Source organism: Haemaphysalis longicornis, unplaced genomic scaffold (genome assembly GCF_048455015.1).
Source record: "Haemaphysalis longicornis isolate Haplotype H1 unplaced genomic scaffold, Haemaphysalis longicornis Haplotype H1 scaffold_1, whole genome shotgun sequence".
Taxonomy (NCBI): Eukaryota; Metazoa; Arthropoda; class Arachnida; order Ixodida; family Ixodidae; genus Haemaphysalis; species Haemaphysalis longicornis.
In genome coordinates this window covers 276,072,167-276,087,559 of record NW_027526203.1, presented here as the reverse complement: position 1 = coordinate 276,087,559, position 15,393 = coordinate 276,072,167, and the positions used below count along the sequence as shown (strand labels likewise).

At 47.1% G+C, this 15,393-nt stretch overlaps 1 protein-coding gene across 3 annotated transcripts in view; it reads left to right on the top strand.

Moving 5' to 3' along the window:
• Dora (zinc finger SWIM domain-containing dorado) overlaps window positions 1–15,393 on the top strand; it is a 115,862-nt gene that overhangs the window by 28,146 nt on the left and 72,323 nt on the right. For all 3 annotated transcript variants that reach the window (XM_077678351.1, XM_077678358.1, XM_077678344.1), the window contains exons 4-9: window positions 421–596; window positions 1,790–1,897; window positions 1,969–2,050; window positions 7,595–7,911; window positions 10,890–11,090; window positions 14,063–14,280. In XM_077678351.1, coding sequence (XP_077534477.1) covers window positions 421–596; window positions 1,790–1,897; window positions 1,969–2,050; window positions 7,595–7,911; window positions 10,890–11,090; window positions 14,063–14,280 — 1,102 coding nt within the window. The remainder of the gene's footprint in view (window positions 1–420; window positions 597–1,789; window positions 1,898–1,968; window positions 2,051–7,594; window positions 7,912–10,889; window positions 11,091–14,062; window positions 14,281–15,393) is intronic.

Genomic DNA, 15,393 nt, shown 5'->3' with positions numbered 1-15,393 from the left:
ACTTTAATTTCTGCACGGACCTTGATAATTCTTTTTGCGTCTATCTCTGCGTGACACACAAAGCAGATGTAAAGCCTAAAAAGTACCTGAAAGAAAAGGGTTTTAAGGGTCCTTTAAAGACAGAGAAAGGGTACAAACAGCACTGGCAGCAATGGGGCAGTTCATGAATAAGAGCCAGCCAGTTTAGTTTTTTGGGTTGGGTTTGAAACCATCAATCATACGGCTGTATTGCTTTGGGAAGAAAGGCTCAAAGGGAGACAGCTGTCTTAATTTTGCGACTCAGTTGTGAACAGGTTGTATGTTTGGTGAGGTGGACATTACCACATGACCAGTGGGGGGGAAGGAAGGAGGCAGAGTGCGGGTGCTCGAAAGCAGTGAACTCCAGCCGCCCTCACCGCTTCCTCCTCCATCTGTGCGCAGGCTTCCACTTGAGTGCCACCGTGCATCCGCCCCAGAGCCTACCTGTGTCCAAGGGCTCCTACAATGTGGCTGTGACCTTCGACCGCTGTCGCATCACATCATGCAACTGTACCTGCAGCAGTGTGGCCTCTTGGTGTTCCCACGTGGTGGCTGTCTGTCTGCACAGGATCCACCAGGTGGGCTGCAGGGTTAATCGGGAGGGTTCCTTGGCTGTTGGGCCAGGCGAAGTGGTACTTTGAAGAACCTTCAGGTGGTGTGTGTCATTTATTTCACCTGTGGCATGTTTCGTTCTTTAAGGTCTAGTGAGCAGCACTCATATCAATATGCGGTACTTCTCTTTATTTAGAATTGCATTGATTTAAGCATGTACCAAAAAAACACTGGAGTGCACAATGTTGTGTAGGGACTGGAAAACACCCAGACCCTTTGGATTGGCAGAACGCAGGATTCTGTTTCTTCAAAAGAAGGAAATAGTGACACCAAAGTTACTATTGCGATTTCAAGTGAAATATTTGAAATGCATAGAATTTTGGCATGTTTCTGTTTTAAAAAAAGGGTATGCAGAGTTAAGAACCCCAGGGGGTCAAAATTAATCTGTAATCATCTGCTGCCGTGTGCCTTGAAGCGTAAGTGTGGCTGAATAGCATAAATCCCTGATTTATTTTTGCCGTGCTAGTGGATGTTTTGAGTTTCTATTGGGAATCGATTCGAATGGAACAATTTTAATTTTTTAGTGAGGATGTTGGTGTGGGCTACAATAATGCATGCCATCTTCCTTGGCTGCTGACTGAGTTGTTTGAGTCCTGGCATTGTTTTTGACATTGTTTGCAGTTGACAAAATGCAAGATTACTGTAAAAAAACAGTGAATGAAAAATAAAGCAGAGCCGGTGCTCAGTGGGAATGGGTGTAATAAACGAACCGTATGTCTTTAAACATAATGCAATACGTGAAAAAGGAGACCATTCCCTTTTCTGTAGGGTTTAGCAAAACCTGCAACAGTGTAGCACATGGTCTTTTGGAGGATGTCTTTACTACGATGGGCTGTGCATGATACATTAGCATTTTGCCCCATTTTTTAATCCGATATTATTTAAAGTTTCGTTTCATATACACAATTGGCTCACTTAATCTTGCACATATGCTGCCACAGGTCTTTGAGTGAACCTCTTCCAATGAAGCCAGTGTCCCGTCTTATTGTCTGTACTTTTTTTGCGGCACTCGCGTATTTTGCCATATGTGCTGCCTGCCTCGCCCGAGGGTGCGTTTTGCTGATGAGTACTTGCACTTGTTGCAGGTGTGGCAGCCACTCTGGGTAGTTTTCAGGGCTGTAGTGTAACTCTGGCCCGCGATTTGCTCTGGATGTTTCAGCCCAACCAAGTTTGCTTGCGAGCACCGGTGTCGGAATCTCTCTCGAGGCTCCATCGCGACCAGCTTCAAAAGTTTGCTCAGTACCTCATCAGCGAGCTCCCGCAACAGGTAACACTCGGCTGCAGGGTGCCAAGGGAACGGGCCTTTGATGGCCTCGCACTGTTTGCGTGTCGCTGCAGATCCTTCCCACTGCTCAGCGCCTGCTGGACGAGCTTCTGTCCAGTCAGCAGACGGCCATCAACACGCTACGGGGAGCTCCAGGTTTGGCCGAGTTTTTTCGCTCTTCACCACCAACTCTGCTGGTAGCTTGCTGCGTGTTCGCAAGTCTGCCCTTCCCTGCCCCACTTTTTTTTACGTGCTCATCAAAATTGTTTTTCCAGAAAATTGAAGGCAGTATGTCACGTAAGGAAGCCATTCTGTTGCACTGAAGGGATTATTAATAACTCTGTGCTCTTGTTCTCTCCAGTTCATATTAATGTGTGGGATGGCCGTATCTGTGCATTGTCGCTGCTGTGTTTTGCTGGTGGTGTGCATAGTGAGGAACTTTCTGTGTTTTGTTACTTTCAGTGTTTGCTTCTCATTATGCCCAATAATGTATGCATGAAAGACTGGCCGCATGCATGCCATAAATATTCGACTGACGTATTCTATATTGTGTGCCCAAGTTCACAATTTTATTTTTGCTAGTTACAAGGGCCTTTTGTGTTGGCTGTTTTTAGGATCGAGGTAAGCAGCAAAAACAGCTGCATGCGCGCTGAATTCATCCAGAACTCGCACTGCCTTGTAGCCCTGATGTTGCAGTGCATGTATTTTTTTTCTCCTCTTCTCATTATTTTCAGGTGGTAGCTTTGATTGGCCATATTTGGGTCAAAATTTAGGTCCATCTGTGTGTGCGAGTTGACCGAGTGTCTTCGTACATGTCTGCTGAAATGGTTTAAAATTCAAGTGCATACACTTGCATATCCGTGTTGCACCTCTTTGCACAGGCGGGGTAACCTACAGTGGGGTGTGGAGGGAAGCTATGCGACGTTAGTGCACCTTTCAAGGCTGCCCACCACCCTTGCGCTCAGCCCTAGCTGGCTGCGGCCACTGCAGTGCTGGTGTGTTCGCTAAGGGACAGCGCCAAGGATGCACCCATCATGTTATTAGCAGGGGTTATATACATGATTTGTGGTGAAAAACGCTTGTGTAACATCAGCTAAGGACTTCGCATTTGTCTGTATCACTCGGGTCAGGCTCGCTTGTGCTGCGTTTTCGTTCGGTTCGGTTGATGTTTGCCCGCTTGCCCAGGTCTGATTTTACATGGCCAATTTTTTATCATAATGTAAGGCTTCAAATTGCACAGACATGCACTTGACACGGCCGTTTCTGTTAGTGCTCCAGGGGAAGCATTGCCTAGGAGGCCCTCTCAAAGATCTCGCTGCCAATACGTACGGCAAGCTTGGTGCAGCTGTCTACATGTATTGGCTTGCCATTGCCACTTGCCATCCACAGTGGCATTCTGGCCAGTCTGTCCTTCTTGGATACTATAGTTTGCGAAGAAGCAAGTGTAGATTAGAAATTGTATTTGGAAAGACTGTTTGGGAGGAAGGGGGGGATGGGGGGTTTAGTGCCGCAAATTGCTTTACCTTTGTGATTACCAAAATTTGTTAAAATGGGCGTTGTTTCTGAGCCAGGTAAGTCTGATCCTTGGTAAACAGGAGGCCTTTCTTTATCAAATTTGGTATGTGGAATTAATGCTCAGGTTTGCTGTTTTCCTTGACTTGGGCATTATTTTTAGGTGCAGTGAAGAACTCCAGGTTGTCTAAATTAGTCCTTAACCTTCCCCTCTTGTGATCACCATAAACTAGGCGTAGCATCCTCGTGTAAAACTAAATTTGTACAGCAATTTCTGGATAATAGGTCAAAATATTTAAAACCCCAGGCTGAGTTCGTATAACCATTTATATTTGCTGCTACTTACCTCGAGAAAGATTTCCGGTCTGCTCCCTGGATAACTTGAAATCTAGGAACGAAAATTCTGATTCCGTTTTTTAGACCTAGCTGAAAGGCTGAGAGCACTCGTAAATACAGTAATTGTTGGTTGCCTGAAGATTGAAGCTGAACTGAGGGGCATCAAGCAGCTGGCGGTAGCAGAAAGCCGAACCCCTACCCACTGTCCCATTGCCTCCTTTCCTTCTCTCAGGCCGTTTTCCATTCCTGAGGAGTAGTAGGGGAGGGGCAGGTGACACTGGATGGTGAAAGCCAGATGCGCTGGAGGGCATACCTTTCCAGGCGTGCTCCAAACTGCATTTAGAGGCATAACATGCCTAAGGCCAAGGGAAGCCACAGACACAGCCAAACAAGCCCTTGAGCAGGAAGTGTGGCCAACGCTGTTATTGTGGTAGCGGTTTCAAAAATCAAAGCCCCAGTCTTAAGAGAAAGATAGTTAAAACACAAAGCTTTTTCTCATGCAACCCGAGTGGAAGTCAGTCCAAAATTCTGACTGCTTCGACCCCGTCAGAATGGTGCAATTGAATAGCCGTCGGCTTCATAACGCGAGGGACCCCGGTTCGACGTCTACCACGGGAAGCGTTTTTTTGGGGGGGGGGGGGGGGGGCTTGATGTGCCTTTGTGGAAATCCACTCATTGTCATATGCCCTCCCATTGTGCAAAGTTGGCTTTCCTGCAGTGTGTCTGCACGTACAGTCGCCAGCAGAGAGGCAAAGAAAGGTTCACTTTTAAAAACATAGGTCCCGAATGATATCCTGACGTTACCCAAGATACAAATTTGATAACATCAAAGTTAAAAGGTTAGTCAGGTGCGTGGAGTCAGTGAAAATGCATCCATGGCTTCAAAGGGAGCTGCCAAGGAAGCAAAAATAATGTTAATGTTTAAATTTTAGATTTCTTTATGGGACTTGGCCCTATGTTGGCCCTGCGAAAACCAACAACTTTCTAGTTTTGCTGCCAGCCAGGCAGGTGCATCAATTTTAAGTTGACCCAATTGCTATCTTTCGTTGCAGTGCAGATTTGCTATTGTAGCAATTGCCAAAAAACTAAAATATATCTGAAATGCATGGCCATAGTTTATCAGGGTGTCTAGTGACCGGGAAAACAGGGAAAAGTCAGGGAATTTTGAGCCACCGGGAAAAGTCAGGAAATTTTCAGGAAATTTTTCATTCAAGTAGTACCAGTCAGGGAAAACCACTTAGCGGCCTGCCCACACAGTTTTAGAATAGGGGAAACCAGTGTTGGAGGCCCCCAAGAAGTTACCGAACGCAACACGTTCGCGCGCGACGAAAGCTTGAACCGCATGAAACGTTTTCTAGTTCTTCTGCAAGCGAAAACGCGCTGCGCACGTCAGAAGGAAGAAAGAAAGACTTTGTTGAATGCCTGCAACAGACACGGTGTGTACACTGCGCCCGGACGTAGCCACTCGTCGATCCCGACGTCACCCCTACTCGGACCGCCCCTTCGCTACTCCCTACGGGGTTGGACGCCACTGCCCCATAAGGGAGGGCGTCACCCTGCAGCTTTCGCTCCGGTGCTGCTTTTCGAGGGCCGCCAGGACCTGCTGGACAGCTGATAGTTGGGTGTCCTTGTCACAACTGCGCACTGCTTCTTGGATCCACGGCGGTAGGTCTGTCCTGGTTGCCACCTCGTTAGGTCGCACTTCACAGTCCCAGAGTAAGTGGGCGGTCGAGGCCCTAGCATTGTTACATAACACACACGTGTCGTCCGTATAGAGTTCTGGCTGTATGTGCTTCATGACGACCGGGGTCATCAGTGAATTCGTCTGCAGCTGTCTGAACGTGGACGCTTCCTCCCTGGTTAGCTCGGGGTGAGGCGGTGCCAGCACCCTCCTACAATTTCTATAATATTTGGCGATACCCTGAAAGGTATCGTACCTGTCCTTCGTCTCGGTCCACCACTCTGCAGACGATTCCACTGCTGCCGCGCGGCCAGCTAATCCTCGCGCGACTGCGTTCGCCGTCTCATTGTGGTTGGTGGCAAGTTCCGATACGGCCCGCTGACACCGCCGCGGAAACCACCTGCACTGGTTGTTCCGAGCAGCAGGCGCCGGCAACGTGGAGGCGGCACCGGCCGCGGATATTGCGGTAGCTCCAACGACCGCTTCTAACCGCTCTTCAAAATGCTACTCAAGGCACAAAGGCACTTGCTTGTGCAGGAAAGGAGCCACCGCAGGCACGAAATCGTCGACGCGACCGTTAAAATGCTACGCACGAATCACGTGCAAAAACTCGCCGTGTGGTTCACGCAGCTCGCAGCTGGCTTAGGTTGCTCGGTGCACTTGCGCAGAGGGATGATGTAGATGGTGCCCAAATTGCATGCACAATGCGCCTTTTTTTTTCAGCGAGTTTTAAAAGGCAGCGATTTTTGGGAGCTAGTCTTGAAAGCACTTCTTTCTTATGACATCAGGAGCCAGAATTACATAATCAAAAAGGAATATGATATATGGTTTATGGTTTAGGCGTCACCATGCCTTGACATGTCTTAGGGTCACGTTGCATGTCGAGCCAGGACAATCAAGAAATAAAGCAAGAAAAAAAGCAAAAGGTGCTCGCTGAAGCGCAACTTGAAGCTTCTGTCCTGCAAGATGAAATAAACTCTCTCAAGCCGTCACTGAAGGCAAGCAAACATCAAACTGAACAAACAAACTGAAGTTAAAGTGCATTTTGAGAATGAGGGCAGTTGCAACAAATGTGTTTTTCTCTACAATAGAATGTGTTTTCTCTACGCTTTTTATATGCTTCACGGACAATTTCTACAAAATGGCGCTTGTTGCATAGGTCAGGGAATTTCAACTAAAATGGTCATGGAAAACCTGGAAAAGTCAGGGAATTAAATTAGGCAATTTGCTAGACACCCTGTTTATTTTTGACTTCGGTTAAATTTTATGTTTTTGCCTTTTCGAGTTGCCTAGGCATTGCTGTATTTAACATTTTTCACTATTTTTATTTTGTATGGTTCACAGTTGCACTCAGTGAAAGGTGTCCTCTGTTCTTTGGAGCTTTTAAAATTTTTGTTGGATTAATTTTGCTGTGCATTGTATGTGCAATAAAAAGGGTTAGTTTTAGGCCACGCAAATTTAACATTTCAGTAAGGGTCTTTTTTTGCTTTTTCAAGAACTTGAAAAAATTTAGCACAATATTTTGTTATTGCTTTCTATATGAGCATGTAAGCAGTAGAAGAGAACTAATCTTTAAGGTGCCCTGTGGGCTGCTTAGGAGTTAACTTTTGTGGTGAAGTCTGACATTGGCCTAAAGTGTTTATTCCTGAAACGCTTGTTCAGTTCAGCTAAGTCTGTTCAGCATGAAGACAATATGAAATGCTTTCCAAGGACAACTGGGTTATAGGCTAGTTTAGTTTTTCACATGCTCATTCTGGAAAAGAGGTTGAATGCTATTGTTGTTGATAACACATGGCATTCTTGAAAATTGCACACCCTTCACCCAAGGAGATGCTTCCTGCCTCTGATTGGTTGCACCCTTTGCGACATCAGTAGAGGATGCGGGCTTTTTAACCGCACTAGCCATTTGAAGTATTTTGAAGGCTTGGTTGGTAGTGACGCACTTCTTGGTAGGGGGCATGGCTGTTCCCAGAATTGATTGATTTTGCGTAGGTGCTGTAGCCCTGGGATAGGTGGTGATCTGCGTTTGAAAGCTAGCCAAGAAGAGGCAAGTTTTCCTGCAGGGTGTTGTGTACTTCCTGGTGGTTGCAAGTGTGTGGCTGGCTCCGCACACACCCTGCTGAAGTGCAGAGTAGTTGGGCCAACAGCTTGTCCCCCTCCTGCCACTGCAGATCCCACGGCTGGCGCATCTGCGTACGAACAGACAACTTGGTGCCTTGATGAAGGAACTCTGCACGAGAACATTCGGAAAATCCTGATCAAGCTCTGTGTTCCATCGCCCATGGTGTTCAGTGATGTCAACTACCTGTCATCGACGGCACCACCTGCGGCCACCGAGTGGTGCAGTCTCCTGCGCCCCCTCCGTGGCCGGGAGCCAGAGGGCATGTGGAATCTGCTGTCCATCGTGCGGGAGATGTTCCGCCGCTCGGACCGCAATGCCATTCCGCTTCTGCAAATTCTGACGGAAGAGGTGCTGGCCTGCGAACAGGTACGTCTTGGGAGTTGGCACTCGGCTGCAGTGTCTGGACAGTTGCTGTGCTTTTTCACACCTCTGGACTTCCAGCGATGGTGCTGGAGCTGAGCAGGCATTGTGGGGGGCAACTGTTCCATAGCGGCTTCTGCATCCAAATTCTCGGAGCTTTCTTCTACTGTCATGTTTAATTTGTATGTTGTTTGGACCCCAGAAATACACTTAGAAGTGTAAATAAATGCCGCTTCTACTACGAAATAGCCTGTACAACGAAGCATACCATATGGCCTGACCAGACTCCTGTGTCTCCTACATATTGTGAATGCCGCTACAGCGTATCTGCCTGCTTAACAAAGAATTTCATGCGTTCCCAATCGCTGAATTGTTGTTTGATAGCAAACACTCCTAGCCGCACACGTGATAACGCGCTGCTGATAGGTGTGCCGACGACCGTGAGTCATCCAGTTTGACCATGGAGCTGCAGGAATCAATAAACAACAGTGCATGTTGCAGCACAGCATCAATTGTGACAGCCGACAGTTACGTCTCTGTGTAAGACCAGGTCCTGGTTTGCTCCGACCTGAGTACTCTGAGCCATCTCAGAGAAAAGGGACACCACAAATGATCAAGCGAGCAGTAAAGAACAGCTTGCACAGGAGCCAAACATTGACTCCCTGCGAAGTGGTAGTGGCATTTGACGCGCTGCAGATATATATATATAGCCTCTCCCTGACCTTGGGCCACAGCACGCCATGAACCTCAATAGCATCGGGTCGGCAGTAGTAGCGCCGACCCGATTCAGTACATCATGCTATTTTGCTGAAGAAAATGGTTGACTTTTATTGCGTATTGCAGTTTAAATCTGATGCTTGCTTCTCTCAGTATGCGTATCTCCTTCATAGGGGTAAGTGAAGTGTATGACGCTTAATGAAGGGACGTGTATAACGAACAACTATCGCGGTCCCACACGCTTTGTTACATGGGGGTTTGACTGTACTTCAGCATGCCTTTAGTGTAATACCACCCAGATACAAAAATCCGTGCATTTACCGGAACATGGAGGCTGTCATTTGTTCAGTGCCTTCACATTCTTTGCTTGCTTTGTTGTTTAGAAATGACAGGGGTGAGACAGCTGCGCATATTGCGCACTTTTGATACAAATCTGCTTTCCTGCGCCAGGCTGCTCCAAAAGCTTGAAAATTGCAAAAATTGCGCCAAACTGCTCCAAAACAGTCTGAGAGCCAAGGATTTTAACTCTCCCGCCAGTTTCAGTGGGGGAAAACGCTTACTGACGGCATAATTTTCCAGCACCCCGTAGATGATCCTGTTTGTAAAGGTTTAATTGATTGATCATTCAATAAAAAACCCGCATAAAATTGCCCCCAAGATAGTGTTTTTCGAACGTCACCGTGTCGGGCTTTTTTAAGTTTTCCCATGGAAAACAACTGCAAAGTCCTGTAGAAAAAAATACTTATGTGTACTCAGGCGACAAACTACTGTTGAAAATTGATGCAAAGACGGCCATTTTCGGAGCGCCGCATCTCCGGAACGACATTACTGGGCGCCGCCATCTTGGTGTGGTGAATATTGAAAAACATGGCCGTCGGGCGAAGCAGTTGCTCGTGGTTCAGGCAGAGTGCTCTTCGCCGATTTTTACTGTGGTTTTCGTTATGGGTGTGGCTGGGTTTTCATTTAGTCGTTTGATCTGTTGAGGGAAGTTGCTTGACTCGAAGGACGGGATCAAGTTCATCAAAAACAACGTGGGGCCCGCGAATTCGCCGTGTTTCGGCCTCGAGTGAGAGGCGCGGTGCGTGCTTGAAGTGAAATTTCGGACTCATTGCGGTGTTATAATAAAACGCTAAGTTATTGCTGCCCTTGACAGCGAGCTTGCGAGTTGTGCAAATGGGACGATCGACACTGCAGAAGTGGCGGCATAGGCTACATCGCCGCAAAATGTTCAAGCAGTGGCCGATAGCGGGGGACGGGCTTTTATTGCACGCTAGTAATAATGGTTTATCTTTCCGAAGTGAAATTTAATGCCAAGAGGGAGGAGGCTAGACTATACCAGCGTTATTCAAATAGCGATCGTAGTGAATGCGCACCTTGGTGATTGAAATGGGCTGGTGGGGTGCGAAGATTGTCATCTCTCTTTGCGCAACTTTTGCCATGCCTCTACAATTGTGTGTAAAGCAGAGTCTGGGATTACAAATATAATAATTTCAGCATTCACATGATAATGAAAATGCCTTACGATTGCTTAGTTTCTCGATTCGATGTTTTCAACGGCTTTCCATGCTGTCTATGCATAGAGCCTAAGAATTTATAAATGGCTTGTAAAAAGGTAGTGCAGTGCGCTCCTTGTTATACTCTAGTCGAAAGAAACTTCATTGAAAGGCTGTTTCAGTGTTATGTACGTTCAAAACCCATTAAAAAGTGCACCCCCCCCCCCCCCCCCCCCCCTTCCCCCTGAGTTGCCAAAAATTTGATTTTTAGGCTCTTAAGGTGACATAATAAATGTCATCATTCTGCTCCAAATCAAGGTTCTTCTGCTCCAAAATCGAGATTTCGCTGCTCCAAAAACTGCTCCCAAATCTGATTCAGCTGTCTCACCCCTGAAATGATTTTATTCAGAAATTCTGAATGATGCTTTAGTAGCAGACGTAGTCTACTACTATTGCGCGTCACAACCCTGCCTCACACCAGCACCCAGCCAGCACCTGCTCAGCGTTGTTGTCGTTGATCAATGTACTGGTAGCTGTGCAAAGTTACTGGCATGCAGAAAGTCTCTCGGGTGGAAGCTTTCTCATGACCCGACCCAGCATCCCGCTGTGCGGCATGTGGGGCTTCTTCATGGTGTGGCAGAGAAAACGCCTGAGGCTACTGGAAACTTTTCTCTTAGTTTTTAGTGTGCGTATACAATGTTTGCATCTTCCCCGTTGCTCGGCCGCCTTGCGTGCTGTGCCGCCAGCTGACCCTGTGCCTGCTGTGCCGTGCAGATTCTGTGCTGGTGGTTCAACACCAAGGTCTCCCTGCACACGGGTTCCGGCGGCCACGGAGGTCGGGCAGTTGGCCACGGCAATGCCCACTCGTCGCAGCATGCCTGCAGCAGCCTGTGTGACGAGATTGTCGTCCTCTGGAGGCTGGCCGCCCTCAGCCCTGCCCTGTCCCCACAGGACAGGCGCTCCTTCTTTGTCCAGGTAGGGCTTGGTGGAGGAGTCTCAGGCCCAGGGGTTTTTCTTTTACGTGCGCCCAACGAATTTAATGAACGGCTGAACTGTGTTGGCTGGGCATAAGCAGAATAAAGGGGAAAATGATGGCATAATGTGCACTAGGAGATGAGGGAGCATGAGCACAATAATTTAATGTGACACCCAAGATGAGTGCTTAATACTTATTGTGAGAACACCGCCCAGTGCATAAAATTAGTGGTGTCGGTCATGCTCGGACAACCCTCCAAATGTGGCTTCCGTAGATGCGGTGCCGAGGTGGGAGGCAAGAGGCAGCCGAATGGCATAATTCCTCAAGTGGGTTTATTATCAAAACCTCCCTAGTTCCTGGGGTCCCGCATTGGTTGGGCAGCTTGAGCTGTTTAGCTTGGTTATTGATTCTCGAGTCTGGAGTAGGAGAAAGTTCATGGAGGTCCTTCAAAATTTGGAATTCGTTGCATTTGAAAAGCTCGTTTTCGATGGCGAAACACATGTGCGGGGAACAACGTGTTTCTGTGCACATTTTTCCTTTCTAGAAACCGCAGCCGTCAGGAATAGGTATGATGGCTGCCAGACCAGTTTCTCAGAGGGGAAAAACGCACACGGAAACGTATCGTTCTCCACACATGTGGCCTTGAAAGTCCTGCAATTTTTACAGTTGAAAATCCTTGAATTTTCCTTTTTCATATAAAAATAAAAAGCACCCTGAGGCTACATAAAGACTGAATGAGTGCTTGTTACTTGATTGATCTTATTTAGTGAATAAAAGTTAGCACTTTATGCCTATCTGTGCAACTAACAACCGGTTAGGAGAAATCACCAAAACATGGGAACTTACTAGAGCCATCGTTTTGACAGGAGGACTTGTCTGAAAACAAGCAAACGTTTTGACAAGAGGACTTGTCTGAAGACAAGTCCTTTTTTTAGATGTTGGGTTCGCCAACAATCTCATTTTTCGATGATTTCTTATCATTTCAGGACTCCACCTTCCCCTAAACATTGGTCTTGTTTAAATTTGGACAATTTGTTCCTTGAAAATTCGCACAAAGAGCCTCGAAGTCCTTGGAAACCCTTGAATTTTTGTCATATAAACCAGCATTAGCCATGTTGCTGCCACTCGCGTAGCTGTCCCCAAATGAACTCCCCGAGTGCGAGGAATTCTCTTGTTTTGCAGTAGAGCTTGTGGTGATGTTACATAGATGACGAACATGGCTGCTGCGCATGGCTTCGCACACTGGAAAGTGGGTTGTTATACACCTCTCCACAAATGTTGGATATCTTGTTCCACGGGTGAAACCCAGTGCCTGCCACTTCTCCGGAAGTTTCTGGGAAATCTACAAATTTGGACTTTGGTTTTACGATTTTATGAATCTTAGCTGAAATTTTATCATGTGTACCGTAAAAAACTGCATATAATACCGACCTGAGAAGTATATGAGATGAGATTTTGGGGACAGTGCAGTGCGAGAATAAAAGTTTTACCCACATAAAGTAGGAGTGCAGCAAACTTGGTGAAAACATTCGTATGCATCGCATTATGCACTTCAGTCACCATCGTACTTAGTTGCACTGTCATTGAACAGTTCCTTTTCCGAGAACTGTTTCTAGCGATAGGCACCATCTGTGCCATCAAGTGTGTGCAAGGTGCCCCACTTCAATATTGGCGGCTGCTTATTGCTAGGTTTCAGTTTCTTCTTCCAGTTAGTTTTGCATACTCTGTAATGAATTTGGGTGTTTGTCAATGTCACAAATGTTATTTATCTTCCCTGTAGAATGTAAACGCCATTTGTAAGGACTTGTTGCCCCCTTGTCAACAAAGGTTGCCATTTTGTTCTTAGGGAGACCCAGATGTAGACTGCTTAGTCCACTGGCATGGGAAACTCGCAGGCTGGAAGTCCTTTTTTCGTAGCTGGAACACTGCTCAAACAATTTTGCTAATAAACTTAGGCTATGAGTAAATGGAGAATATTTGAGCCACTTGAGATTTGCAGGTGAGATTGCCTTGTTCACTGCGTTGGGAGAACACCTGCAAAAGATGCCTCAGGACCTGCACTCAGAAAGCTCTGTCATAGAGTTAAGGTAAATATCAAGAAGTCAAGAACATACATGCACAAAGCCTTGCCTTTGCCATATGTAATGAAATTGAAGCTGCTGTTGACAGTTTTAATACTTCAGCTTCCGGCTTGGCAAAATCTGTTTTCTCTTTGCGCCTTCATCTTTAACTAGCAAGTTGCGTAGTATTGTCATGGCCACTTTTGGGCATTGGTCTTGCGTGCAAGAAAAGTTCAACTCTTTACATCCTCTAGCTTGATTTGACCTGTCCAAGCCAGCAGGCCGCATTGAGGTGTCTGCAGTGTCACCAAATGTGGTTGTTTTAGTCAGTGAAAAGTGGAAATCAAACATCAGATACTGCAGAAGTATATTGCTAAAGCTAAACGAAATCAAATTTTACCCTAAATCTAGTCTGCTGTTAAATCCAAGTCTGTTATCGTCAGAGTAACTCCCAGATATGTGTAGCGACCAAAGATATAGTTCATTATAGGCAGAAGTCTTTTTTTACCCAGATCCGACGTTAAAGGTGTGATATAGCGTGTTTCAGAGCAGTGACATTAATTATGTGTAGCGACCAAAGATATAGTTCATTATGGGCAGAAGTCGCTATTACCCAGATCCAACGTTAAAGGTGTGGCATAGCGCGTTTCAGAGCAGTGACATTATCTGCTTTGCGTTTTAAAATGTTAATTCCCATGGGGCCCAACTGGGATAGGCATTAACAAGTAAAAGGTTAGCCCCTTCTAAGGTAGACCCAAGCAGCCCCTTTCCTTTGCATCGCATCGTGCAACTGACAACCTCGACACTTTGTCTGCGGCTGCTGTTCAGATCAGTGCACTTTAGTCTCTCCTTGGTGGAGCGTGAGTGTGGTCTGGCCCATTGAGGGGGAAAATACTCTGGTCATTGTGCAGATGGGCGAGTGGCACGTCAAGACACTCGAGCGAGTCTGCAAAGTGCGTGCGGGCAGTAGCAACGTGGCAGGGCCAAACGGAGGTGGGGGTTTGAGCGGGGCTCGTCGTTCCGACCTGGACGTGTTTCCTGGCTTCAAGCCTTCCTTGGAGGCCTGCCTGTTGGACTGGACTGACTACCCCATTGAAGGAATCACCTATGCCGATGGAGGCGCTTGCAGGTCAGAGTTTCGGCACGATTGTCACACAGATATTGGGCCTTTAGAGCTGTGTTCTTTTGTTGGGGAAGTTCTCCAGTTCGCTTCCTCGTAGTGCTGTCATGAAAATACAGTGGAATCTCGGTGATATGAATTCGGTTGATATGAATTTCTTTGTGATACGAAATTTCAAAATTCCCAGGCAAAAATGCATTGTATGCAATGTAAAAAAATTAAGACGATCCATACGCATTTATTGCTCCGGTGTGGGTGATACGAACACGCGAGCCGCGAGCAGACGACTGCGGCGTGAACAGGAGGTAGGAGTGTTCGTGCGGCTGTGCGGCCTTGGTTGCGCACGAGCACAAAAGCATTAGTCCTACCCCGCTGACAGTAATCCTCCTCCTGGGGTGTTTACAATAGCGGCAGGAGAGGTGCTGTTTTGAACGAACAGAACGTTTCGCCCTCTCAACGCCTGGTCTTTCTCCCTCCCTTCTTTTATCTCCCGCTACAATCTCTTCTCTCTGTACCTTTTGTTTCCACTGGCTGCAGCTCGGGTGCCTCTAGCTTCCTTTTTTGTATTACACTTTTTGAATAAACCACAGCAATCAAGCATTCCCTTATTTCTGACGGTGAATACGTTTGCCATTTTGCCTTCTCCGCATTCCTCGCTTCTGAGGTCTATGCCCCGCGCTCTAGTTACCCGGTTGTCGCCTTGCCGTGTTGTCTGCGCCACTTGCGCATTGATTATGTTGAAGTGTGAACCACATGGAGCGTTTTCTGCTCGCGAAAACGTGCCACCGCGAATACCACCCGCATGCTGCGCGCAACGCGACAAGCGGCGCCAACATGGCGGCGTCACCGGCCGCGAAGTGGTGCGGGTAGCTCAACCGACCGCTTCTGACCGCTCTTTAAGATGCCACTTAAGGAACAAATGAAGTTGCTTGTACTGTAAAGGAGCTGATAATGTGGGGGAAAACGACACTATAAAGCATCGTTCGCGCAGCTAGGAAAAGCGCCAATCAAATATCTGCAACCGTGGTAAGCCTGAACATTTCCGCCGGGGCCAGTGGGCTGTCCGGAGTGTTTTCAAACTGCTGCCATGAAGAGCGCGCCTCGCCATTGGCGCAAGTCGAC